At 43.9% G+C, this 26,233-nt stretch overlaps 1 protein-coding gene across 1 annotated transcript in view; it reads left to right on the top strand.

Moving 5' to 3' along the window:
* The first annotated feature begins 3,569 nt into the window (after positions 1-3,569).
* LOC147701032 (phospholipase A2 inhibitor and Ly6/PLAUR domain-containing protein-like) overlaps positions 3,570-26,233 on the top strand; it is a 75,963-nt gene continuing 53,299 nt past the window's right edge. Inside the window, exons 1-3 of the mRNA XM_086929292.1 lie at positions 3,570-3,861; positions 17,125-17,244; positions 18,889-19,044. Coding sequence (XP_086785418.1) covers positions 3,570-3,861; positions 17,125-17,244; positions 18,889-19,044 — 568 coding nt within the window. The remainder of the gene's footprint in view (positions 3,862-17,124; positions 17,245-18,888; positions 19,045-26,233) is intronic.

Raw genomic sequence — 26,233 nt, 5'->3', positions numbered from 1 at the left:
TGGGGCCACCAGTCACTGGACCAATGATCTTCAGCTCTGCCAAACAAAATTATCTCAGTTTTGCTCTTATTCAGTTGCAATTTATTTTGACCTATTTATTATACCATTGTTATCCATTGTTGTTATACCGTTTTTACTCATCCTAAAGATCTTTATTTAAAAATGGATGGCATCTGGAGTTACCTCCAGTGCAGCATCATATTTTAAATTTCATATATAAGGGCTTCTCTCAGCACAATGGTATTCTTTGACTTTAATTCCAAATATTTGTTTTCTTGGCCACTATGCCCTTCCAGTATCACCTCGATTGGATATTGGCTATTTATTGTTTATATCGTACAACATGCCTAAGGACCTTAATTTGTAAAAAATAATTCTCTAGCCAACTATGGCCTTCCAGTATCACCTCAATCCAATATTTGAAATGTGATTGTTTATATTTTTCAACATGTCTAAGGACTAAACAATTATGATATCTCAATATTTGAAATTGCACCTTGACTCTCCAGTGGTTTGTGATCACCATCTATATTGTTATAGTTTGATAAGCCTAAATGCTCTGTTATGCCACACTAAGGTGGAAGCCACCTTTGCTTTAGTCCCTAATATCCGGTGGCCATGGTCTTCCGTGAGTTCCATGAACCAGCTGATGAAAAGTAGCATTTCCAGCTTCCTTAAAATAGGGGGCTGTCACTGGCGGGCAGGGTTTACATGAGCCACAGGATTCGTATCAAGTTACACGTGGTTACTAGGCGCTAAGTTAAGGTTTTGGAACAGTGTCTTTATTATGGTGTACAGCTCTGACAAAAAAGGGATTGCTCGAATGGAGGTTTGTTCCCCCAATCCAAGTTTATCCACCTGTGTTTAGTTACGTTCTAGGATCCCTAAGTCATTTTCTTGTGAATAGATTTCATGGTCAGTGGGCCGTTTTATCCTTGAACATGTTTTCTATCTTACGGCCATACACATGAAATCAGCAGATTACAGTCGAGTTTTCAAATGCTTTGAAGGATGTGTTAAATCTGGTGAACTATTTATTGACGGTGCTTGTGTGGTTTTGCACCGTTTGAGCACTTAAGTTTCACTGTATACAACTAAGTGAGATCCGGAGGGTTTAATGTTTAAGATGTGTTGCTTCTCATATTGCGGTTTGAGGCATTTTAGTACACAACAAATGTTGTTTTATGCGCGTTATGTGCTTTTGCACTCAAAGATGATTCACTTACTGGGATCGTACTATTGGGCAATTTACCCCTATGTTACAGAATTGTGTGTGTCTTTATGAAGTAGGGATTTGATTAAGAACACTATTGGGGTTGCCACATGAGGTTTTTATAACAGAGATGTTGTGCTCTTTACCCGTATAATCCTTCTGACATTTTGCATGTTATTTGCAGGACTTTGATGACTTATTTTTGTGTTACATCATTAATTTATATAACATTCGTATAATCCTTATAGGTATCATCTCTGGAGGGATTCCTCCCAGAATATGTTCTGATAGAAGTAACATGTTTCCCTGGATGGATCTCATCCGTGAATATGAGAGCTGTTTCTTACATTAGACATTTATCCAACACACTTGGAAGGATTTCACAAAGAAGAGAAACAAATTATCCATACTAGGAGTATAAAGTGAACAAATGTATATGAGGTATGTTCTATTTAAGCATCATATGGGGACAAGTAGATATAATGTGGGCGGTCCCTCTGTGGTTGAGAATAATATGTAGTGAATGAAGAGGACTGGGTATTCAGTGACTCATTATAAAATATCTAAGCACTGTTTGTGTAAGACTCCTTAGCAGTGCATTACTTTGCTTGAGGTACTTGGAGCTAAGCACTAGATGATGGGAGTGAGCTTATTATTTTTACATGTTTAAACCCCCTCAATACACATGCGCTTCTATACACCCACTGAAATTTATAATTGTGTGATAGTTGTGTAATGTGATGATTTTTTTTGTTCTTTTGTAATTCTTGTTTTCTAAATTAATTTCCTTTCATGTACTTGTACATAGTGTTGTAGTGTTCCAATGTGCCAGCAAGAATTGTCTTACTCTTGCTTTTTGTATGTCACATACAGCCCCGACGAAGTTCAAAATCCTGTTTGAACAAAACACATTGGTTGGATGTTCTTTGTATGGAAAAAAAATTTCTGTGGACATAAAGTAAAGAAAGAATAACATATGCTTTGATACATATATGTGATGTTTATGGACTACAGTGTTTCCAAGCGCACATTTCTATGCAAGTTCCTTGTGTTGTGCAATTCCTCTAACTCACTTCTCAAATGTTGTTTTCTTCTTCCATACCTGCTGTGCGGTTTGATTATTTGCCCAAGTAATATTAGTAGATTCTTCCATGTTCTTCTGCGCTGGTCGCCAGAATGCAACTGTTAAAATGTCATTGGTTGTGATGTGCTGCAGATAAAAAGGTTTTCCTGGGTCACAAGTAACATTAAACATGTATTAATTAAATCATGCCGTCTACTGAAATTGTTTTCAGGGGTGAAAATTAAATCCAATCTTCAAAGCAGGCAGTAGATCCAACCCATAGAACTACCGACTGATCGCGCTTATCGACATTGAAGCCAAATTACTATTAGACCTTGAGGCTTGGGCCGCAGCCAGCAACATTGTTCCAATTACACAAATAGGATTTAGAGCTGGCATGAGCACAATGAGCAACTTTCTTGCACTGAGTTTACTTGTTGAAAAAGCTATTCACAAGACCTCTAAATTATGCACCTGCTTTGTTGACCTAAAATCGGCATTTGACATGGTCCAGAAAGAGCACCTTTGGGCAAAGATGGCCAGATGGGGTGCACCACCAAAGCTACTGGGGGCATAATCAACTTATACTCATAGACATGGTTTAGAGTTAAGCTAGACAAGGGCAACAGAACAACAGTGAAGAACCCCACAATCACCGGCCTATAGCAAGGGTGTGTGTGTTTGCCCCTTGCTTATTTAAAATCTTGATGGCAGACCTGGATGAACGGTTATCTGAAGGACTAAGCGATCCACCCAAACTAGCAAAGACCCCAGTGGTGTGCCTAAAATATGTGGACGACATTGTTCTATGTTGCCAGACCCCAATTGGTCTTCAGCACCTGATAACCAGATGACTTCCTTGCATAGAAGTGCTGGGTGTAGAATTGAACTATAATGAAACAAAGGTCATCTGTTTTTCTGCAAACGCCTATCATCACAATATCGAATTCAAGTAGAAAACAGCAGGGAACAAATGGGAACTGGTCCTGGACTCCAGACTAAAGTTTAAGGAGCACCTAGTTCAAAGAAGGGCTGAGGCTAATAAATTTTGATTCGCACTTAACACACTACAAATAAAGCTCGGATGCATGTCACACTCCCATCTACAAGCAACAGCAGCTAAGTGTCACCTTACACTTACTTACGGTTTGAAACTTTTAAAGGGAAAGGATGCGACCACTCTAAAACAACTTCAGTCTACCCTCTTTAAGTGCATTCATCGCCTTCCGCAATACACTTCTCAAGCTCTGGTTTGATTGGAATTTGGGTTATTCCATCAATCGCCGAATAAGGATGGACGCACATGTCAACCCGTGTCAGAAATTGAGATCGGAAAAACCAGATTCACTGGCTGCCTTATGCTGGACCAAAATGAAGAACCAGCACACAACCAAAAATGACTGGCTAACGGTGCTTCAGCAAGCGTTAAACACCCTTAACCTGGCCAAAGCGTGGGGCCTAAACATCACTTTTACTACATTTAAGAAAATTGTTAATAAAGCAGCCAAATTACAAGCCTGGACACTTAACAATGCAGAGATGGCTCAAGCAGAACACAAATTAATGATTCTGCAAACCTGCAAAGGTTGGGGCCCACAACCCTACCACATACTTCATATATCCCCATCAATATAACATTATCTGCTTCTAATCCGCCTGAGAGTTCTCCCATCAAAAGACTAGGTTCAAGCCTGGAAACAAACCTGGTTGGTCCTTGACTGTCTAGAAAGGGAGAGACGGTAGTGGTGTATCCAAAAGGAAAGGACCGCACATTCACTAATGGCAATTAGATATATGATACGTGCTGGAAATATAACAAATCTTCAGTTGCGAAGACGGAGTGCTCTACATACCACTGTCCCCCACTACCAAGAGAGATTCAATGACAATCGAAGTTTGACAAATACAAATGAAGCAAGAGGGTCAAAACTAGCACATTCCTAACAAACAAGTAAACAGGGACAAAATATATCTCCTGGTTGTTTCTCAGTAAACAGAGGTTTTCCAATATCAGTAGTGGTTGGACATCACAAACAAACAAGAAAGTTCAGATTTTTATGTTCTTTATTCCAAATCCATGGGAGTAAGCTTGACAAAGAAACAGCCAACACGTGTTTCGTCAGTACTAAGGGTAAGTACTAAAGACTTTTTCAAGGCTAGGCAAGACATAAAATACCGGTGTATGTCACCTGCATGTGCAAGCGCAGGACTCTCCCCAACGGATGTCGTAGCCAAATATGCTCAATCAGGACAGAGGCAACATGGTCTTTTATCTTTATGTAAATGTCCAGGTAGATTGATCATATTTGGCTACGACATCCGTTGGGGAGAGTCCTGCGCTTGGCACATGCAGGTGCTTCCATTCTCACTATTATTGTTCCTGGTGTTTTTATCACAACACCCAGACCAGGATGCTCTGATTCCACATCCTTCTACATTTGGATATTTTCTTCATCTTTCTGGACTTTCCTTTGTATCTGGTTCCATATTTTAATTCTACATGTCTGGACAAGCCCCTATGTGACATACAACGTTATTTTACGTCTTGCCTAGCCTTGAAAAAGTCTTTAGTACTTACCCTAAGTACTGACGAAACATGTGTCAGCTGTTTCTTTGTCAAGCTTACTCCCATGGATTTGGAATAAAGAACATAAAAATCTGAACTTTCTTGTTTGTTTGTGATGTCCAACCACTACTGATATTGGAAAACCTCTGTTTACTGAGAAACAACCAGGGTCCCTGACTGTCATTTATGTGGAAGGAGACTATTCGTTTTTTTGCATTTACCTGACTATCAGCCAGCTGAGATGGAAACTACTACTATGGGCCCTCCAGATAAGATTCTGCCAACCCACTGTGATGATGCACTTGAACAGTCAGTCGCTCTAGCTCTCTCTGCAGGGCAACAAAGTTCCTGCTACAAGTTAATAGACTGTGTGGCTGCCCAGCCAATGGAAGTAAATCTCAAGCTCCCACCATACAGTTCTTTGCTTATAAACTGCTGTACTGCATCCTAGTAATTATGGGTATTCTCTGCCCCGTGAGAGTTTTATCCGGTTTTAAACAAAAATCACACTTTATCAATTGACATTGTGTGCCTTATCAGTTACAGATTTTTAAAATTGTGTACTGGTCTGTCTTTTGTAATGACTTTAATTAATCAGCAAATAAAGAAAATATAATTTGAGTGAAAATTTATTTATTCTACAATGTACAAGTGTTTTGTGCCTTCACTGCCTCTGGTCCTTGCTCTCAGCATTCAAATTACTGTGATCATCATTCAATGGGAGTTTTATTGTGACCTGCAGAATGACACTGTTGCTTGGTTCTATTAACTCCATGAAGTCTGGAAGGTCTGAAGGTACCTGACATGTTTTACTGCAAGGATAACCCCTTCCTGCACTGTTGCTTTTAGAGCTACAGTATGGTTGGGATACCCGTCACCCCCTCCCAACACAATCCCCAAGAATGGGAAGACGGAAACGGTTCTTGAACTTTTGGAAGGCGGGAGGGAGTTACCCTCCCGGCCGTATTTATTAAAATATGAAACAAAATTAAAACATTAAAATAACAGTTTCATATCATGTACAATTTCATTTATACATTACGATGTTTCTTGGCTAACCTTAACACATCTCTAATACAAAGGTTCTCCTAGCCGATTCTAAAACATCCTGTAAATGCATTTCTCAAAATTCAAATTGTACATCCTAACAGTACGGGACAACGGCAAGGTCGTAACCGGTGTCAGATCCCTAATACCAGAATTCCCCCCTCACTTGTGAGGGGCGGGCGCACAGAGGACTGTCCCTCTGTGCCAACTTCCAATTTCCCTTGTCTTAACGGGGGCCCCCTATTTACTCGACGCCATCTTAGTGGTCGTCCGAAGACTCGTGTGAGGTGTCTAGAAGGTAGCGTAGACCCCCCTCCCACCCCACACTGCTTACCACATCTGCCGTCGCAGATGTCCTGGCCCCGGGAAATTCCCAGGAGGGGCCCGTAGCCCCTCCTCCACAGGGAGGGGCCTATGACCGCCTTCCCTTTCGGCGGCCCCATCCTTAGAGGGGACCGCCTCCCCGTTTGAGGGGCCAATGGCCGCCTCCCCCCGGGCGCTCCCATCCATAATGGGTGACGCCCCCACCTCTAGGGATCTTCCAATTACTGCTCACCGATCATGACCTTACCGCCTGACCAAAATAAATACGACATTTTAAACTAAAGAGGATGGAAAAGACAGTTATACTGAGCGGTTCAAAGTATAAACTCCTACTAAGCACTACATTTAACTCTGCTGCAACTACTTTGCCGAAATACATGCTGAAAGAGCAACCACTTTATTACGTACCAAAATTACCAACTTTATTCGTAAACAACCTGGAAAAGAAACAGTATCATGTCACTCGACTTTATTCCAAAACAAATCGCTGCCATCAGGGGCTGGTGGGTGGGTCAAAATTGGCTCCTTGTTCCGTCTCGAGCTCACGTGCAACGGGGAGGTGCAGCTTCTGAGTACGGGAACAAGAGGATGCTTCCTTGGATTGTTGCTCCTTTTATCCTCCTTCGGGCGGGTGTGGACCCTCCTCCAATCCGCCTACGGGGCGTGGCCAACGGTGTAGGTGTCTAGGACAACCCCTCTTGGGCGGGAAAAGGCACGCCCCGGCTACGCCACTTCGGGCATACCAGCCGAGACTCGCCTCCCGCCCAAAATGGTTTCCCGGGGGGATCGGGGTACTCCACCATACGTTCGGGGGGACCGAGCGGTCGCCCCTTTCCATATGGTTGGGATACCCGTCACAACCTCCCAACACAATCCCCAAGAATGGGAAGACAGAAACGGTTCTTGAACTTTTGGAAGGCGGGAGGGAGTTACCCTCCCGGCTGTATTTATTAAAATATGAAACAAAATTAAAACATTAAAATAACAGTTTCATATCATGTACAATTTCATTTATACATTACGATGTTTCTTGGCTAACCTTAACACATCTCTAATACAAAGGTTCTACTAGACGATTCTAAAACATCCTGTAAATGGATTTCTCAAAATTCAAATTGTACATCCTAACATTACGGGCCAACGGCAAGGTCGTAACCGGTGTCAGATCCCTAATACCAGAATTCCCCCCTCACTTGTGAGGGGCGGGCGCACAGAGGACTGTCCCTCTGTGCCAACTTCCAATTTCCCTTGTCTTAACGGGGGCCCCCTATTTACTCGACGCCATCTTAGTGGTCGTCCGAGGACTCGTGTGAGGTGTCTAGAAGGTAGCGTAGACCCCCCTCCCACCCCACACTGCTTACCACATCTGCCGTCGCAGATGTCCTGGCCCCGGGAAATTCCCAGGAGGGGCCCGTAGCCCCTCCTCCCCAGGGAGGGGCCTATGACCGCCTTCCCTTTCGGCGGCCCCATCCTTAGAGGGGACCGCCTCCCCGTTTGAGGGGCCAATGGCCGCCTCCCCCCGGGCGCTCCCATCCATAATGGGTGACGCCCCCACCTCTAGGGATCTTCCAATTACTGCTCACCGATCATGACCTTACCGCCACAGGCCGGATAGTTGACCGGCTATCCGGACCCCCCACAGAAACTCCTACTTAAAGGTCATGGCTGCACAAACTCTTTAACCAAGCTACGAAGTCTCCTATGAGTAAGGTATTCCCCTCCCGGGACAAATGGACCCCATCCTCCAGATACATATGGTCCCCCCGGATACATCCATGAGGAATACAATGCAATTTACCTGTACGAAACAACCTACCAAGTTTGTTATTAACTTTCTTCACCGACTGATTTAAGGCTGACACAGAAATAGCCCCCCGCCACACCTTCCGTGGAATCATGTGTGACCATGCTATCGTGCACCCCGGAACCCTTCTCGCCAACCAACTTACTGTGGATAGAATTAATTTGAAAAGTACTCGTCGACCAATGGTCACCAAATCATTGCCCCCAAGATCCACTATGATTACAGATGGCGGTAACCTTGTCCGCCCTAACAATCCCTCCATAAAATTTTGAAACTGGTCAATACAGAGCCCGCCCCTTCCGTAGAAGGTCACCCTGTACCCGTATTCCCCAGCCATGTGAATCATGTCACCTGCTTTGAATACGTCTGCGGCGCGCCTCACGTATGAGTGGCCGACGACCCACACCGCTCTTCCCTCAGCCGGTGATCTTTGACCGCTGGTCCCCAGGTGTCGGGTCAACTGCACAGTCCGCCCCGCAAAGCCTGCTTGCGAAACTGAAAACCAAACAGAAAACAAGAAGCGTGAGTGCATGACATTAGCTTCACAACATGTGCAACCGCACATACCTCTTATAACAATTCGAGGACCAACGCCCCAACTGTTTCACTTTATCCACACTCAACCCCCTGGCTGTGGCCTCTGTAGCAGCACCTATCCGGAATGAGTGGGTCCCAAAATCGCCCGGGTTCAAGCCCGCTGCCGCGATTGCCATTGTTAACACCCGCTGAAACTGAAACCTGGTCAGTGGGGTGGCGTCGGTATGTCTCAGCAAGCTCCCCCCCCATGATGCCGCCCTTTGCGCTAAGTAATCCTCTACGCATTTCACTGGGCACATGTGGGACCCTAGCATGCCCTGAACAACCACACTGTCTCTGATCGCTCCCTGATCGGTTTTGGACTTGGCTATTGTGACTACCATCGTGTCACCTTTGATCTGGATGTGTTCTCGACACAGACCTCCCCCCGTATCCTGCTTGTTCCTTGCTACCAGCTCGCTTATCCGCATAGCCCCATGGAATGCTAATGCAAAGGCGGCCCGGAACAGCACTGTCTCTGACTGAGATGAACAAGTCGCAGGGAGTACGGACATTAACTGGGACAACCTTGCTAGCCCTATCGGGCGCCTCTCGTCCTCTCTACGACCGTCAAGGCGTTGCCACCCGCGCAGCGCCTTCTTTACTAAAAAGGATGCTGTGGGGTCCTGAATGCCATGAGCCTGCGCCATGAACGCAATGGCGGCTCGATGTCTATTGGCTGTTGCCACTGATCGGCCTGCCTGATGTAATGATACTAGGAATTTCAGAACATACTCTTGCTGCCCCCAATGCTCCCCCCTAGCTGGACCCAAAAATGCCCAATAGGAACGGAACGCCCCTTCATATGCCTTCCTTGTCCTGGGGGCTAGACTCTCTCCCACGAGGTTTTGTAATCCGGGGCACCGAGAGACCAGAGAACTTCGGGAAATGGTGCCACCACCAAGTCCGCAGAGGGCAGATGGCCCCGAAAGGCCTGTATGTGGGAACGAGAGAGTGCATCAGCCGCCTGGTTCAGTACCCCAGGCACGTGTTTTGCTCTAAAGTGGACGTTTAATTTCATACACAGCAGTACAATTTCTTTCATTAATCTCAAGATCAATTTGCAGCGTGCTGCCTGATTATTGATACATTCTACCACGGTCATATTATCCGACCAGAACACCACAGTGCGATCACGAAACCCCTCCGGCCATGTCTTTAAGGCCACTAGAATAGGGAACAGTTCAAGAAACCCAATGTTACCTGTGAGCCCACTCTCGTGCCACCATGCCGGCCAAGTTCGTGCCGACCAATGATTACCAAAGATGGCGCCAAAACCAACACTCCCTGCCGAGTCGGTCCACAATCCCAGCTCCTCGGAGGAAACCGCTGGTTTGTTCCACAGGACATGACCGTTGAAATCCGCCAGAAATGCCAACCATATGCGCATGTCCTGGCGAACCTCTGCCGAGAGTCTTGTGCGGTGATGCCCTTCCTTAAGGCCAACCATGGCTTGAGCAATAGAGCGAGAAAAGGGACGAGCCATCGGTATCACTCTAAGGGCAAAATTAAGCTGACCCACAGCCTGCTGCAACTGATGCAATGTTACTTTCATCTCGCTAATACATGTCTCGAGCGAGGCCTTAAATTTTAATACCTTCTCCTTAGGCAAACGGAAGCACCCTTCTTTAGAATCGAGCTCAATTCCCAGAAACTCGAGTGAAGTAGACGGCCCCACTGTCTTGCCTGGTGCCAATGGCACGCCAAATCTTCTCATGAGATCACAAAATTTACTCAAAACCTGCGCACATTCCGTGTCCCCGGCTGCCCCCAGAAACAGAAAATCATCAAGGTAATGCATAACCTGCGTAAAGCCTGTGGCTCTGGTGAACGCCCATTGTAAAAAACTACTGAATTTTTCAAAATACGCACAAGAGATGGAGCAACCCATTGGCATACATTGATCCATGTAATAGCGTCCTTGGAACACAAAACCTAACAGACGCTGATCTTGAGGGTGTACCGGGAGTAACCGGAACGCTGACTCGATATCAGATTTAGCCATCAGCGCTCCGGGCCCCAGGCGATGTTTCAACATGGCGACGGCCTCATCAAAGGATGCGTACCGCACCGAACAAACTCCCGGGTCAATCGCATCATTCACGGAAAGACCCTTAGGAGCGGACAAATTATGTATCAACCTAAACTCACCTGGGTCCTTCTTGGGGACTACTCCCAACGGTGAACAAACAAAATTAGGAACAGGCGGGTTCGCATATGGACCCGCAACCCGACCTCGGGCCACCTCCTTAGCAATCTTTGCCTGTACTACAACCGTATTCTGTTGAACCGACAGTTGGTTTTTACACAGTGCTTCCCCCCGAAAATCCCCCGCCGGGATGCGGAAACCACATGAGAAACCGTCCCTCAACACCCCGGCGGAGACATGATCAGGGTATTCGTTCAGCCAGGGGATCATTGCCATGATGTCGATGAGAGTAGGTAGCAGCGCCCTTCGGCCGTCATTAGACCTGTTTGGCGCCGCCTCTGCCCCCTGTATCGCCATTCTTGGCTCTGCATGAACTCTCGGGGTGTGAAGACTGTCCGCACCCTGCACACTCATGCCTGAACTTGCACGTCCCCTGTGGTCTAGTGCACTTGCCCCTGTTGAAGCTCCAACAGACCCCTCTCTTGCCCGAGTTCCCATTATTCTTTGCGTGCTGATCACTTCCGGCGCCCGCTCGAAAGGGCACCGACGAGGAATGGCGGGAAGGCTCTGCCCCATTCCCGCCAAACGAAGACGGCTTTGTCGGGTTTGACCTGACCTGTTTCTGCCAGGAAATGGAGTCGAAACAATCCCACATCAGGGATGAGTCGTGCTCCTTGGCCTTACGAAATTTGTTATCATAACCCAACCATTGATCACCATCGTACGATTCATAAAACTCCATTATTCGTGTCTGGTAACAAGCCAATTCCTGTAACACCTCGGACCTACATTCCCCCATGATTGCCGTGAACATCCCAAAAGCCCTGGGCCAATTAGCGATCGTCTCATCAACTTTGAAACCCGCCATCTTTGCTCGCCATACACTTGGATGCAACAATTCTTTCTGATTTCTAACGTGTTCTATTTCATAGTGATCAGTCAATAGCGAAAACATGTTCACGTATTTATCAGCCCATATCATTCCCTTTGTGGCCATCGGGATATGTTGCACCACCTTTTCCCTCCTTGAGGGTAACGACCCCCCCCCCCCCAGCCATTGGCAACGGCTTCTTACCCGAATCAGTAGCTGAACTCGCTGCTGCTGCTGTTCCAACGCCTGAAGACGGTTGTTCCGCAGGAACCTGAGGGGGAACAAAAGGACAAGGTGCCTTCGCAGCATCTCGCGATTGCCGCAACTGCTTCATTATTAGTTTGGCCTCTTCGGCCGTATCCCCTGGAGCTATGGCACCCTCATTGTTCTTGCCCAACCACGCCGCCAACTGGGCGGCCAACTCGGGAGGCATATCACCCTCGTTCACAGGTGTGACTACGACAGGTATCGGCTGTCCTGCGTCCGGAATCGGAACTGGGGCCTCTACTGGCCTGACCGGGCTCGCCGGAGGTGACTCGGGAACCGGAGCCTCACCCCCTGCCGCCCTATTCCTGGCCCTTTTACCTCTCCCGGCAGGGACTACTCCCGGCAATGCCGGTCCGATGACTTTCTTAGGCCGGCCCGCACCATTCGTGGCCGCCATCTGCTTCTTCATGTTCGCCATGTCCTTTACCAGCATACGAAGCATTTGGTCGGTGCTAACCTTCTTTCCGACCCTTTTGCCCGGCATTTTCACACGATAGTCGACCGAAAGGTCCTGGAACCAAAATTCGAAGCGCTAGAAAAGAGAAACACAAAAATTACTAATTCTCAAAATTGGCTCCTTGTTCCGTCTCGAGCTCACGTGCAACGGGGAGGTGCAGCTTCTGAGCACAGGAACAAGAGGATGCTTCCTTGGATTGTTGCTCCTTTTATCCTCCTTCGGGCGGGCGTGGACCCTCCTCCAATCCGCCTACGGGGCGTGGCCATTGGTGTAGGTGTCTAGGACAACCCCTCTTGGGCGGGAAAAGGTGCGCCCCGTCTACGCCGCTTCGGGCATACCAGCCGAGACTCGCCTCCCGTCCAAAATGGTTTCCCGGGGGTATCGGGGTACTCCACCATACGTTCGGGGGGACCGAGCGGTCGCCCCTTTCCATAATCTTTGATCCAGACTTAAGATCTGGTGTGCCGCCCATTTGGTGATTTTAAGTGGTTGAATTTTCACACTTGTCTAATTTCTTCTGGTAGTCACTGGGACCTGTTTCCTTCTGGATAACCCAGGGTTCTGCGTGTATCTTGTGTACTGGTGGCATCTTCTTTTGTGCTGGAAGGATGAGGCGCACCCAGTTTTATTACATTACTGGTATTTTGCAAGGTGGACTTTGCTATTGTTGAAGAACTCCAGCTTGCTGCAGCTGCTATGACCTCCATTGGTGACGCAGGAGATGGCCCTACTTTTTTAGATGCTCTTCTGAAGATGGAATTATCTCATCCATCTGTTTGGTTTAGCCCCCTTGAGAGAGCTGCTTATTGTGGGCCTTTCTTTGTTGCTTGCGTTGCTTTTTTGACAGATACTAGTTAGCCCTGGCTCAAGAATCAGTTGTTCGATGATATGAGGAGGTCTCTTTAAAGAGGTCTATAGACTCAATCTACTCTGAGTTTGGGGTCATTAGGTATTATCACTGGTTATCATTTCAGGGAGTTTGTAGATTGCTTGTTTTTCAGTTGTGCAGTTCTTGGCTTAAGTTGTAGTTTTGTTTAGTTTAGGACAGCATCACATTATGCAGGAAGGGTGGATGATTTATCAATCATTGGACCTCAGGTAGATGCCACTACTGATTGTGCCGCATCTGCTTGTGGTCGCTGGATCAGATTTATTAAGGCCTCTATTTTGTTATTGATCGCAGTGACATAATTTGCCAAGGTATTAAGTAAATTTCCCCACATGTCAAGTTTTTTTGACTGATACGTTAGAATGTCTCCTGCCACTTGGAATGAATTTAGCAGAACCTCCCAAGTACCCTGCATTTCACCTCTTTGATAATATGCATTGAGTAGTTGTGAGTGTTGTTTAATATTGCACTAGTTTCAGACAGATATGGGTGTCAATCCCAAGAGACCAAATTGTACTCTATTGTTCCTGTTTCTACCAGGCTCATTTCTTACAACTGGGGGGTAGCTTCCAATGTAGAGGCAAATGAAATGCTGGAAGAGGCCAGTCTGCTCAACAACCATCTAGAGTCATTTGTTGGTTAGTTAAGTGTATGCTCCTGGGGGCAAGGTGTGTATGCTGGTGGATCCTGTTTGCTTGTTACTTCATGGAATGGAGCACTGAATGGTGTTACTTTTAGAATCATGTGTGCACCTCTGACTATGCCCAATGGTTTTCAGTGTTTAAAGTGTTTCCCCGACCTCATTCGATCCTACCTGGTGGGTTAGGTTTGACACCAACCTCTAATTTTGAGGTTCAGGGAAAAGTGAGGGCCTCCACTCCCACAGAAGCACCTGTCTCTCTCTCTAATTCTTTAGATAATAGATTATGTTGTTGCCCTTGCACTGGTCTTACTGGGATTGCAGAAGGGAGCAACTTTTCTGTTGACCGTGGGTAGTAAGCACTAAATTGCGTGCCTCTGAATAGAATGTCATGTACGGTTCTTGTCAATCGCCGCACTCTACAAATGAAACTGACACTGTGTGCCTAGAATAAAGCTGAAGGTGCGTTCATAGAGAACTGATCTTTGTTTAATGGCAGGCCTACTTTCTCTGCAGTGTTTTGTATGGTTTTTGTATGGTTTTGTATGGCTTGGAGATGGTGACAATTTGTAGACTACTCTTAAATCTTGTTTGACACTCCCATAAAGGACATGGGTGGAAGGTTGCAGTACTTTAGGCTAGGACCAGATTTGAGGGAGCGAACAGCGGGGGGCAAGCTGCACCATGGACTTAGCTGGGCCACTTTCACCCTCCGCCAGCTCTATCCCGGAAAGAGCGCTAAAGCTCTCACCCATGCTCCAAGCTACATAGCTGTGCAAGGAGTTCTGCTGCCTACCTCTGCCATCTCACTTCTAGCGCCCCATCAGGATCTAATCTCCATCTGCTGGTGCTGTTGCTGCAAGACTGCATGGCCTTCCACACTGCCTCTCTGCCTTGGACTGCTTCTTCATCCTTGGCCTTGTTGCTGACATGGGTCTTCAGATGGGCTAACTTACAACTATCCTGCGGGCCTGAAGGCGGTTTTCTATCCCGTTGGATAACAAGTTTCTAGTTACCCCCTAGAGATGTCCTGATGAGCCAAAATGATGGGGCTTGGAGGAGGCCTTAATCATGAAGTCCCTCAGGCCTCCATATACTAGCAGTGCTTGGAGTGGTCACGGTTGTATCAGTGCCGGAAGCACCTTGAGTGGGCAGAACAGTGTTGCTACAAAATTTCCTGCAAGTAAGCAATCCATCCATCTGCCTCTGATATGCTTATTATAAAAAGGTATGACAAAGGCAGTAAGGCTGACTAATTTATTGTGAAAAGTGTTGGTTAATGCCAACGGGCCTTTAAGTATGATCATATATTCACTACACTTAGTTAAAGGTTGTAGACAGATATTTTATTACTAGGAATATCACAGATGTAAATTGTGATCAAGGGGTTCAGTTTGGTTATCGCTTTGCATAAACACTTGTAGTTGAAGACTTGCTATGGGATAATCCTTGTTAGTACGATTTCATTAGTGTTGTCTATTTCTTTGCTAAGTCTAAGTTTGCATATACTTGTTATTCTTCAAATGTTGATGATGGTTGCCGGCTTATGTGTAAGACAGATGGCTTCAGTTTGTTATGGCGATAACTCAATAATGAAGGGTATTATCTTGATCGGTTCATTGAGAAACGCTATGTCAGTTGCCACAGGTCTGATATGTTTATTATTAAACATTACAAAGGGAGTAGGCCTGGCCTACGTATTGTGAAATACATTTATTAATTACAATGGGCCTTTACGGGTGGATTGTTATGACACTGTATTGAAGACTGTAGACTGATATGTTGTTACATGGAATCTCACAGATACCTTGGCCAACACTTTGTGTAGAGGACTGGCATTGTAATAATTCTTATTAGGCCTTCTTTTGTCGGGTGGTGTCTGTCAATCGCCTTACCTAAATACATAAAGGACCTTTGGGCCAGGCTTCTTCCATCTGTTCTTATTCTGCTTCTCCCCATGACAGCATAGTGCATGGGGCACTCATTTTGTCTATTTCTGCAATTGGCTGTGGGTAACAGAATTGTCCCAGTTAGATGTGCACATCCATATGAAAACGAGGGCACTTATTTGTCTGGGCTGGTGGACAATCCATTAGTTTCCCACGTTTTCATTTCATTGGTCAGCTTTCATTTCTTTGATTCTTTTTCATGAGCGTCCTGCAGCTCACACACACTCCTACCGGCTGCTCGCTTACCCCAAAATGTAATTTGCTGCATCCGCTGTTGTCACTATTTCTAAACTGGTTGCCCATCTTGAAATCGTATTGTCTATATGTGTCATTGTTTTCTAGTTCCAAGATGGTCAACATATTTTGAAGTGTTATGTCGGCCTCTTTGGCTTAATATTGCTTTAACATTTTAATATTTTATTCTGCACACTTTGTCATTGCTTTTACTGCTCCAATGTGGCCAACACATTGCTACTTAATGTGGCATCTATGTTGAATGTAAAACAGTTGTGCACTGTGTACAATACTATTGAAAGGTGACAGCCTCTTCCTGTGCTATATTGTATTTGCATTTTCTCACCAAGTTTAGGGGGTGGCTTGTATTCATTTATCTATGTGTGCTCTTTATATTTATTGTACAAGTGGGAATTTGTCAGTATATTTTATTTTGGTTGGATAATCTGCTAAATGCTAGAAATACCCATTGGGTGGATGTATTTATCTAAAAGCCCAGGAATGAGTGGCAGAGTGCATTCATGATGACTTCCAAGGAGAGTTGCTAAAATACATCAGTGACAGAAGAGTAAATAGTAAATTGATACTTGTATAGCGCACTACTTACCCGCAAGGGTCTCAAGGCGCTTGTACGAATACCGCTGTGGAACCCATCCTGGCTTTCCCTGTGAGGCGTCCACTCCTGGGCACCCCCAGAGGACTATCAGTTGTAAGCTAGACTAATTAGCACTGCCAGTGCTTGTTTCTTTTTAGCAATTTCCTTCTCATGCCAATTCTTAGGTGCATATAATATACAATATGACACACCAGCCTGTGGCTCAGCATCATTTAATGTACACAGTCCCCAGATTGGAGAATGTTCTAAAAAAGAGCAGTTTAATTGAATACTAATATATTTTCTGCAATATGCTGTACAGTAGAACCAGGGTCTACCTTAGAAAATGTTTTCAGGGCCAACACATATCATAAATATAAGTTTCTGACAAACATGCTCGGCCCAGTAGAAAAATAGTTGCACAATGAAAAATGTAACAACACACAAAATCTAACAATATAAACATTCTTTTCTTTTCAGGGAGTTCCCTCATTTGCGAGCATTGCTTAAGCATCAACAACAACAGTTGCTCTGGCAGTTTTTACCAGTGCCCCCAAGGAGTCACTCACTGCATCATTGGCTTGAGGAATAAAACAGTAGGTATGTGTCCATGGATGAATGGATTAATTGTGTCTTCATTACTGACATAGGCCATTTAAATGCATTGTGCACAGGGGGCGCAGAAGGCATGTGCGCCCACTTTGAGCTCCCCCGGTCACAATGGTACTACAGAAGAAGCCACAGATGCTTTTATGTCCCCTTCTGCAATACAGATAGCGCTGGTGCACAAGTTTCTCCAGTGCTATCATGGGAGAGCATTTCTACATTTGCATGGGGGTGTGGCTCCATGTAAATGAGGGAATCACTTTGCCTCTGAGCCCGTGCTGTATTACTGATGTGGGCACTGACATAAACATGCCTTTGAGAGGTATACTGAAAGTGTGCCACAAATAGGTAGCACACTTTCAGTGTGCCTTCCAACGGCAGCCTCAGGGGGAGAAACAAGGTGCCATGGACCTCCTCAGACATTACCCTGAATGCGGGTGCAGTCACTCACTGAGCCCATTGACAAGGGGATCTCTAATCTCCCTTAAATGTGCCTGTGGGTTGCTGGCTGCACTGTGAAACAAGGAGCAGGTTTCAAATTGCTGGTCACTATTTCAATTGAATGCACAGCCCCAGGGCAGCGGAAGTGTGCATCTGCTTTGGAGGCAGAACATTCATGTCAATATGGTGCACTTTCCTTATTTGCTCCGGCCGAAGTTCAGTACAATGTGTGAAAAGTAAGACCATGCTAGTTTTATGGAAAGCGGGTGTAATTTAGGTAATTTTCCATTTTGCATACTTTGAAAAATGTTAATACCAGACACCATTAGGTAATTTATTACATTTTATTGCGTGGAAGCTATTCAAGCCTAAAAGGTCTTGGGAGACAGATTCTGACAGAAAATGTGCCATAAGAGAAATTTCCATTATGATCCATTCCCCTTGTCGGCGACTTTTGAATGTGAGGAATACTCATATGTTTATTGTTCACTCGAGATAACATTGTACATTACATGCCATTTTTTTGCAATTTTCTTAAATTTCACATTTGTTTGAAATAAGAAATATGAGCTGTTGCACTCTTTTGATGTAAAATGTTTGGAAGATACAAAATTGGCGCCATATTGGGTAACACTGGGATATTGTTGAGTCACTCAGCTCAAACGTATGGATGGGCTGGTCCGATATTAGCAATTAAACCTAAATGCATTAGAACTCGGTTTAAAGTGCATAGCTGAGAAGATATTCTGGAAATTAGGTTCGAAAGACCATTTACAAATTGCTGGAATAAGTAGTTGAACAGTGCACCGGGAGACCAGCTAGGACTCTTGAATTTGCTACAAATATATTGGGGGTGAAAAGTGTGTGTTGCTCACCCACACACTACTGGCTCAATATTTGAATTTAATTGTATAGCCAATTGTTTTTTTTTTGCACATCAATCAGTTGTTCCATCTTCCACTTATTATGACATCATTTTAACTTTTGGAACATTTTGAGAACATTCTTGCCATGCCAGAAGCAAATTGTGCTGCTATAATAAGTCAGACGAGTACATTGAACTGAGAGAAGGCAGTTCATAATGTACTGAAGGGCTATACCCAGAGTGCCTGTGTTTGTGTAGGTGTTGGATATTGGGCCCTTTTTGGCAGCAATTCCCTTTTCATTTAACAAGAAAATGCGTTCTTTTTTATGTAGGACCCAAAGTTGTTTTAACTGCAGTCAAGGGCTGCTTGAAGCCCGCCAAACTGGCCACCTGTGGAAAGGAAGTTGTGATCACGGGCGCTGGCATTTCCTTGCAGATCACACGACATTGCTGCGACTCAGACAAATGTAACCATCATGAAATTTATGGTAAGGAACATGCCTGATCTGGCCATACAAAATGAAAAAAGGCTTGTGAAAATGAAAAAAGGTTTAGAAAAGTGTAAAGATGACTTCAATTTGTAAAATATGTACTTATAAATTCACCATTGTAACATTACCAACACATACTTTTAGATCTAAGATGGCTGATTTGTGGAAGCCCAAGGAAAGCAATCCACCCACCATCACGGTAGAATCCAGCAGGGTGTTCAATCCGCAGACTCATTATTGGATGAATTTGCAGTTATTTGTCACATCTTAATCGGACTGTCAAAGAAGAACTGCACATGCGCCAATTGCATGACAAGTAATTAGCCTGTACTGAATGCTGCTGACATATGCAGGGCTGCATAAGGCAGATTTTTGTGACTGAGTTTTCGAGGTGCTGGATGCCCACAATGTGACCAGTGATAGAGCACTTTAACCCTTGAAGATGCTCGTACAAATTCAGGTTCAGAAAGCACTCTCCGATGAATCTTTCATTCCGAATGAGGCTGGCAGCCACATCAATACAAGTCAATAACCTGAAACACATTTGGCTACACAAGTAAGACAGGGAGTGGTTAAGTTTTAAAACCATAAAGGTTTAGCAAAGGGTTAGCAAAGTTGTAAACTGAAAAAATCAAATTCGTTTTGAATCAATACATAAATGTGTTAGTCAATATACTTAAAGCAAATCATCATGAATAAACACTATTTTACATCTCAAAGGCAAAATAAGCAAGGTCAGTTCTACCATAAAGAGACCACCCTGCCTTGCTAAGTCAGGGAAAGGTTCTGCAAGGATGTCAGGACAAAGGGTTCTGCTGTAAAGGCAAGTGAAAGGGCATCTGCGTTATACACCTGAATCTCTGTCTACATTGCATTAGTTTTAATCACACAATTCTAACACTTGGTACACCTACCCATCATTCCCACACGAAGGGTCATTCACTTTAGGGGACACGAAGATAACAACATGTTATTATTTTCAGTTCACAGCCTACTGCACAATAGTCCAATCCTAAACATACTTTGGACTAACGATTATCTGTAACTTAATGAGATATGCTTGGTTCAAGAAGTACTTAACACATGTACGTTAGTGTGTTGATAATGTGTAAACACAAATTTTCACATAGGAACAGAAAAAGAAAGTGACACCATTTGAGATTGCTGCTTCACTTTCTCCTAATATAAAGAAAGATACACAAAATGGAAAAAGAGGGCAAGCAGACACTGCACTAAATATTTTAAAATGAGGTCTACATTTGCTGTGGTCAGTCTAAACGTGAAAAGTACACACCTAGTACATTTTCGTGTAACATGTTAATATCAATATAAATTTCAAAACATTTAATAGTGAAAATATCATCATCACAGGCACAGAAACTACAGTAGGTATAGTCTTGTCAGATTCTGACCCTCCACCCTTGCTATACCTGGGCCCACGGGTTCCCCCACTGGGTACATACTTAATCCCACTTGACTGCTTGCCATAGATAGGCTGTGCCCTTTGAAAGATAAAGGGAAAGGTGGAGGTTCAAAGAGGGTGAGCAAGATATGGAATTTTAAATCAATAAAAAAAGGCTTTCTAATGAAAAAGAATGAAAGGGCCAAATAAGAAGACATTAAGCAGAAAGAGGAAGAAACAAGAGATGAATCTTGCTGATGCCCTAGAATTGAGACAGTCTAAGCTTCCAACTTCCACTGTAGGGCCTTACAGGGAGAGATGCATCTCAGACTAGTACCCAGTTCATAGGTGAATGTTTTTTAACTGGCACCTAACCTGTTTCCGTTATGTGTAGGTAAGAAAATATAGCTTCTTTATTAACCACTTTCCTTAGCACGCAACGTGGCTCCAATAGAGCGTAGTAGAACCGTCTAAAGGTTTTTAAAAATTTCGGATTCGGGTGGAACATTTATATATTGTTAGAGCCTTCCCTAGCGGACTCAACTTGGCCATTATAGGCCTGCTTCGGTGTTAAAGTCCTGAGCCAAAGGCAAGAGCCTTAAACAAGGATCAGGCCTTTGATGGCCAGTAGAGCCCATTATGGGGCGCTCTAAAGCTATTAAAACAGTCCGCCCCTGGAGGGCCAAATGTTCTAATTTGTAAAACAAAGGCCTCATGGATCCGAGGGGGTTGAAAAAAACTTGAGGCCTTTGTTAAACATTAGAATGTTGATGCTCAGGGATCCTACCAGCTGTGAGAAGCCCAGAGCACTCCATTGTTTTCAATAGAGCGACCAGCTTTGCAATGTTCTAATCAGTGTTAAAACAAGTTAAAGGTGCTAAGATGCTGAATGTGAATTGGAAGAAAAATATTTATTGATTTTTTTAATGTTTGGGTGGTATGTGAAGGGAAAGAATCTGACAATCGTCCATGGATTACCTAATCTGATGTGTATAAATCAATTGTGCTACGTATTCTCAGAAAAAACTTTGTCATGATTGATTCACAGAGCAGTGGTGTAAAGAAAAACGCTTAGAAATGATGATGGTTGAAGAATTTATTCTTGTAATCAGGATATCAATGGAGCTGCCCTCCTTCAGTCCTCCTCTCTGAACAGCTGCCTCAAGGAATGCAGTTTGTCCAGTGAGCACCACCGAAGGCATAGAATGCTCCCTCAAACAATAACAAATACCTTCTGACATATGCAAAGCTTGTTTTGCAACACAAGGAAAGTATTCCTTAAAGATATACAACACAACGCATCTTCCTCCCAATACAAAACAAAAAAAAATATTAATAATTTGCATTAATTAGATAAATCATCACAAACAAAATCTTTTAACCATACAGGTTTAGATCGAGTACTCACAGAGAGACTAACAATAGTACCATTGATGGAGGGGTAATTTCTTCTGTAGTTTCTCAATGCAAAACCCTCATGCTACCTCTAATTTACTGCTCAAAAGGAGTTGGGCCATTCACACCATGTATTACCTTCAGGAGACTTTAAATAAAGATGAACAGTCAAAAATGCAATTATTATTTGAGCCAATAAAGAGAGTTGTTGAGTATTTAAAGAGTTTTATTTTCTAGTCAAAAGTTAATTTTTCTCTGACCCTTTATTCATTAGTAAAATATCAATCAGATTACAGAATTTGGGAAACAGGAAAAATAGCATTAATACAGAACATATTACAGTCTGCATATAAGCAATACATATATGAATGTGGCGCAAAATGTCATTCAAAACTCTTAAAGAGTTTTTAAGAAAAATATAGTCTTGCAAGGCTAATCAAAAATCAAATAGTTTGTAAACATCTCCCATAAAGAGAAATAAATGCATAAGACAAATAAATCTTTTCAGACCTAATTAATTAGCCAAAGCATAAACTTAAAGTCTAGCATCTAATTCTATTTAATCAGCTGTTCTCTCTGTCTGTCTGTGTCTAAAGAGCAAGCAGGGAGTGAGATAGCCCCTCCTTCACCAGACCTCAAAGGAATGCGCCTGCAGTGCAAAGATATGACGTGGAAGCAAGAAACCTCCCCCTGACTCTCCTCAGACGCCACTCCTCCCTTCAGCAATCTCCCGGGAAGTTTCTCGTACCTAACCCATAGAATGAAGCAAAGCCTAAGCCAAAATGAGAAAGAAGCCAGCTGAGCTAAAAAAGCAAGCCCCTCCTCCGGAGAGGTCAGTTTTTATACACAAAAGTTTGGCAGACTACACAATATGTTTCAACTTTCAGGAAAACCTGTACGTGATTGGTCTGTCATGATGGCATGAGTTCTCACAACCCTGACACATTCTAAAAAAACCTGACTTTACTAGTTTTAACAAAAGAAGCATACATGAATAATACATTTATAAACATTTGTAACATTTACTAGGAAAAATGTTTCTATAGTTTCCTTCCTTCCTGCCACAGAGCAGTCAGATGGATACGTTTAACTAACTGGTACATTGGCACAGTCACAAGAATGTACAGTTCAAGCTGTCCTTGACTTCTTCGTGGTTTGAGTCAAGCTGCCACAGTCTGCGCATGCTCTCTTCTCTTTCAAAGCAAGCAATAGCCTGGTTTCACAGGCAGCCATTTAATGGTAGGCCCCAAAATAAAACAAACAAAAAGATAATATTAATGTCATGTATAAATGTTTACCTTAGCAAAGCTAATAGTGTAAAGCAGCTTTTCTAATATTTATGACAACATGGCAATGTGCAACAAAGAAAAAGAGATGTTATTAACTGAAAATATTTATCAAAATATGCAACAAGTCAAAGTCTATTAAGACAGAAATAGTGGATGAAGATTATAAGGGATGAGCTGGGAAGAGAGAAACATATTCTATTAATCTTCAAAGCTAAAAAGGCCACTTTTCTCTACATTGCAAAAAACATATGTTAATTCAGCAAAATCATTTAAGAGTGAATAGGCCTCACTTTCATATTTTTCATGTGCTATGTTTTTAACTTGCACCAAACGGTGTGTGGCAATTTAAATGCAGTCTGTCTGAAGCACAAAAATGAAACAATGCCTGACTGAAGATGAAATCTGCTCCATCTTCATCACCTTGAGAGACTCTGACACCAGATGTTACAGTGTCTGAAACAGGATCTGAAGATCTGATGGCAACATTATCAGGAACCGTATCATGTTCTGAAAATTCTACACTTCCTCTTACATTCTCTGATGCTCCAGCATGACAATTAGTATCACCTATGTTGCTCTTCATAGAAGAAGAATCAGCTATGTGATTTGGAATAACTTCTGCTTCATGATTCTTAATAAGGTCATCATCAATGATAAAATGTTGAGACGCCTTTTTTGATAACCCTGAATTTCCATTTTGTTTGTACAAATGTATGTCACTCCTAAGAACTGCAATACGTTTTAAATTCCACACTTTACCATCACTAAGACGAACCACATTTTTTAAGATTTTTTCAGCCTTCAAAGGTTCAGAATACTGACTTTCTCCTTTTTTAACCTTCCAAGGTTTTTTAACCTTGACCCACGCCCCCACAATAATGTGACAAAATTTTACATTGTTTTAAGTCATATGTTTCTTTGCTTTTCAAATGCTTATTCTCAATCGTAATCCTCAATTTTTCCAATGGAATAACAGGTTTTGAATTATTAACCATCCATTCCGGATTACACTTTGTACGTACAGCTCTTCCTCTCATAACTTCAAAAGGTAACAGTTATTACTGACAGCCGCTTGTATGGCATTTTTTAACACTTTTGAGTTGCTCAATCATGCCGTTTCCACTTGGATTGTAAAGAGATGTGGTACAATGTCTTACTCCCACTTTCTCAAAATATTCCTTGGCGATTTTTGATGTGAACTGTACGCCATTGTCACTAATTAGTAAAGCCGGTAACCCTTCACCAACAAACACATAATCCAAAAATGTTATCACCACCTCAGAACTCATTTTCTCAACAATCTTATAATCCGGCCATCTGGAAAAGAGGTCAAATATTTGTTTTGTGAACCAATGGGCCCCATTATATCAATAGCAACTGTGTGCCAAGGAGCACTGGAAATAATTGACTCAGCCATTGGTGGTTTTAAGGTCACTAATGTTTTATCTGAATTGGCACACTGAGGTAATTGAAATTTTTATGGTCAAGTATGTCCCCTATCGTGTACCCCTACGTCTCCATGTACGTGCTTAAAGTACATGTAATTTCCCTCCATGACCGAATATGAAGACGCAAATACATTTGCGTCCAACGTTCACATGTCCTCTTTCAGATCCTCCATGAATGGATCGATAATTCAGTTCCTAACCATACCATGCCAACATCTTTACATGGTACACTTTTACGTTTTTCCTGGCTCTGCCGAGCTAGGCCCTGATTTCTGTCTCCGAGCCCTTTCTGCCTTCTGCCTCTGAAAGCTGCAGCATGGACACGTATCCCTGACCTCCGCCTTACTTCCTGCCAAGCGAAGCGGTGCCTGGCTCAACCTGGCCTGCCTGCCAAAACCGTATTTTGCCTTCAAGTTATCTGTTCAGCCTCCTCGAAAATACATTCCTGTCTAGTGATTTAGGTAAACACCTCCCCGGCTGCAGAGCAAAGAGCAAGCTTTCCTGCCTCCATGCAAGTAATTTACAGTTCCCGTTACCATAGTAGGCCCATGGCCCTTCACGTAGACACGTAGACACATATGCATGCACTAGCATTCAGTATAGAATAGCCTCTGCCCGAGAGACCTTTTACTCCAGATAATACATCCTCCAAACATAAGATACCAGATATGTTATAGGTCCAGGTCGTTCTGACATCCCAGACTTCTGTCTCCTCTACTCGTGTTAAAGTTCTCCCCAGTTACCACATCTATGTCACGTCATGCTAGCTGCGCGCGCATCCGCACTTACTGCTGATTCTGCAACTTTCTCTATGCACCCACCCACATGTGACGATTCCTGTGACGTTCCTCTGACATGTACAGTGCACGCCTTCGTGCACGCCTATTTTCACGCCTCCTATTACGCACATGTGTTCTTATCTCGCTCTTTTTCACCTGTAACGCCTACTGTATTGTATTCAATTATGTTACTTTACTATATATAATGTGTAATGTTAATAAAACGTTGACTGTCCCTTCCCGAACCCTAGTGGTGACGGAACATGATCTCCAACCTCGAGGTTTTTCTAATAAACCCCGTAAAACTCAGATACCACGGACTCTGCCTCTCATTTTTATGAGCTATCTTGTAATGATAATTATACGGAAAAACTGACCAGGCAATTTTATTTACCACATAATTTGGCACCCGAACAGGGACCCCTCCCCCACCCCACGCGCCGGCGATGCGTCGCAGGCCTTGCCCCCTGCCACAGCCGTGACGGACACCTATGCGCATCTGCAGGTTTTCTTGTATCTCCCTCAGGCCTACGGAGGTGACTGAGACTGCGGTCGACATCCAGACGAGGCGGTGAGGAGTGCGGAGGATCCCAACCAGAGCCCAGCCGAGAGGAGCAGTGTCCGAGGTATCCAGAGGCCCACCTGTTCCGATGTGACGAGGCGCATGCGTAGTAGCAGTACCAGTAGACGTCCAGTCCAGTCCGAGGCCTTCAAGTTCAAGTATTGCTCCCGGTGAGTACCGTTGCTAGGGACGCATCTAGACGGGTTCATTAGTTTGTGTCCGGTCAAGACAGGTCTGGGTACACAGTCCTGGTCCGTACGTGTTCACTTAGGTGAGCGCGGTATGACGTGTCTCTTTATGGGACCGGTCTG

The sequence above is a fragment of the Lissotriton vulgaris genome, chromosome 7, assembly GCF_964263255.1.
Source record: "Lissotriton vulgaris chromosome 7, aLisVul1.2, whole genome shotgun sequence".
In the NCBI taxonomy this organism is placed as follows: Eukaryota; Metazoa; Chordata; class Amphibia; order Caudata; family Salamandridae; genus Lissotriton; species Lissotriton vulgaris.
This window is presented reverse-complemented; position numbering and strand designations above follow the sequence as displayed.